Source organism: Macadamia integrifolia, unplaced genomic scaffold (genome assembly GCF_013358625.1).
Source record: "Macadamia integrifolia cultivar HAES 741 unplaced genomic scaffold, SCU_Mint_v3 scaffold537, whole genome shotgun sequence".
In the NCBI taxonomy this organism is placed as follows: domain Eukaryota; kingdom Viridiplantae; phylum Streptophyta; class Magnoliopsida; order Proteales; family Proteaceae; genus Macadamia; species Macadamia integrifolia.
Genome location: NW_024870478.1, coordinates 409,751 through 411,973, shown reverse-complemented (window position 1 = coordinate 411,973; position 2,223 = coordinate 409,751). Strand labels below are relative to the sequence as shown.

The following is a 2,223-nucleotide window of genomic DNA, read 5'->3' as shown; positions in this document are numbered from 1 at the left end:
TGTGTCAATGACTAGCCATCCTTGTTTCTTGCAAAAATACCTAATCACGATACGTTGACCCGTGACATTAGAAGAAAAGTGCAATGGTTGAAGTGTAGCTAACGTTAGGCATATCTCTCTTTTTCCCATGCTTAGCTCCTCCTCAAAGTTCCAAGTGACCAAACAATGAAAAAAAAAAAAAAAAACATAGAATAAAGAAACTCTCACATATATTCAAATACCTCGATCTCACATCCCCATGCTTCATCTTAACCTATAGAACTATTAGAATCATCAGCTTCATTTGTGTAACAAGTTCTCTCTTCAGTTCTCAAATCTCTCACTTATCTCCTCTTGTAGTTTTTGCTTTAGATTGCTGTATTACTAGTGTGTAACTGTCTCCGGCTTTAGTTGGTATCCATGAAGGCTCCAATAATGGACCGGCAAAACTTTTCACCGCGGCTAATTTTGGCCATCTCTTCTATTTTCTTCGTCACATTCCTTTGTGTCATGACGTCGATCAACGAAGTTCGATTTGAGGGTCTACTGAAGCTTGGCCGAACTGCTCTCTCCAACATCCCCTACCACACCTCTCCATGTTCTGTTACATCCCTTGCCAACATTAATTCTACTTCGCCGGAGCCGGAGCTACGTGTACTAATCGGGATATTGACGTTGCCGGATCAATATCATCGCCGACATTTCCTTCGCCTCATCTACGGCATACAATCACCACCGGTTGGTGTAAAGGTGGACGTGAAATTTGTGTTTTGTAACTTAACCAAGGAGGACCAAAAGGTCTTAGTAGCACTTGAAATCATGCAGCACAACGACATCATAATTCTCAATTGCAAAGAGAATATGGACAAGGGTAAGACCTATACATATTTCTCAAGCTTGCCGGAGATATTTAACGGCACCGACGGGCCGAATCCGCCCTACCATTACGTGATGAAGGCTGATGATGACACTTATATTAGGGTAAATAGCTTGGTACAGTCATTGAGGCCCTTGCCTAGGGATGACTTGTACTATGGTTATGTAATTCCATGCCCAAGTATGGACCCTTTCATTCACTATATGTCTGGGATGGGTTATCTAATCTCATGGGACATAGTGGAGTGGATTAGAACCTCTAATATACCGAAGATTCAAAGGGAAGGACCGGAGGACAAGGTTTTTGGCGATTGGATTCGCGAGGGTCATCGGGCGAAGAATAGGTACAATGCTAAGTGGTCTATGTACAACTTTCCGGTGCCGCCAACTAGATGCACACACGAGCTTTGGCCGGATACTATCGCCGTCCATCTCCTCAAAAATCAAGAGAAGTGGATTGAGACCTTGACATATTTTAATGTCACTAACAATCTCAAACCATCTAAACTCTATCATATTCCTTAGGTAAAACCTTCGCATTTTTTGTACTACATTCTTTTGTTCACAAATTATTATTGAATAACAAAACCGTTCAAAGTGATTCATATTTATTGCCCTTTTTCCATGTATAATGTAAAGAAATTAGGAATTTTCTTTCATGGAGAACAAATAGAGAGAGAGAACTATATGGTTTAGCTAGCATTTGAGCATGCTTTTCAATTATGTTTCAATAGATTTTTTTTCTTTAATTTATTTATTAATTTTTTTAATCAAAAGAAAAGAAAAAATATTAACTACTAAAATAAGTGTCTATCGAGATATTAGGATCCCTAATTAGTGTTTTCAAGTTCATAGCCTTGTGTGGGCTAAGGCTTTGACCGAGAAAACTAGGTCATTGTTACTTTTGTAATAAAACTTCGGTTTAAACAAAACATCTACAATTTCCAAGAAGAGGGGTATTGCGCTTCATGGCCATAAGTTTGTGCTGTCAACAGACATGAGATTCTCCAACTCCCTTGCATCACTCCAGATTTCATCTATCTCCCATCCTGTTTTCCTAGCTTGGTTCATCCCATATAGTAGGCTCTTTGCTTTTGCCTCAAGATGCTTGCTTGTCATCTATAATTAGCATAAAGTAAGATACACTTCCCTTCAATTATAAGCGAAACAGCACAACTAGAAATGTTTTTGGTGTTATCAGTGATCCCTGTACAAATTAGAACCTTTTGATTGAAACAAGGGAGTGTTAATGTCTGGGTTGGTGTAGGGTTATGTATGGTCACCTGTCGCTCATCAGAGTGTATGGGGATGCCATTAGGATCCAGTACTCTACTTGTTGTAATATGATATACGGATTGGGTTTAGAAT

General features: G+C 39.3%; 1 protein-coding gene across 1 annotated transcript; it reads left to right on the top strand.

Moving 5' to 3' along the window:
• The first annotated feature begins 399 nt into the window (after positions 1-399).
• Positions 400-1,380, top strand: LOC122069137 (hydroxyproline O-galactosyltransferase GALT3-like). The gene has a single exon (XM_042633070.1). The coding sequence runs from the start codon at positions 400-402 to the stop codon at positions 1,378-1,380; it is 981 nt and encodes a 326-aa protein (XP_042489004.1).
• Positions 1,381-2,223: the final 843 nt, after the last annotated feature.

What these genes read in the sequence shown, in the direction of transcription:
- LOC122069137 (XM_042633070.1), top strand. Translation starts at nt 400, where the DNA reads ATGAAGGCTCCAATAATGGACCGGCAAAACTTTTCACCGCGGCTAATT.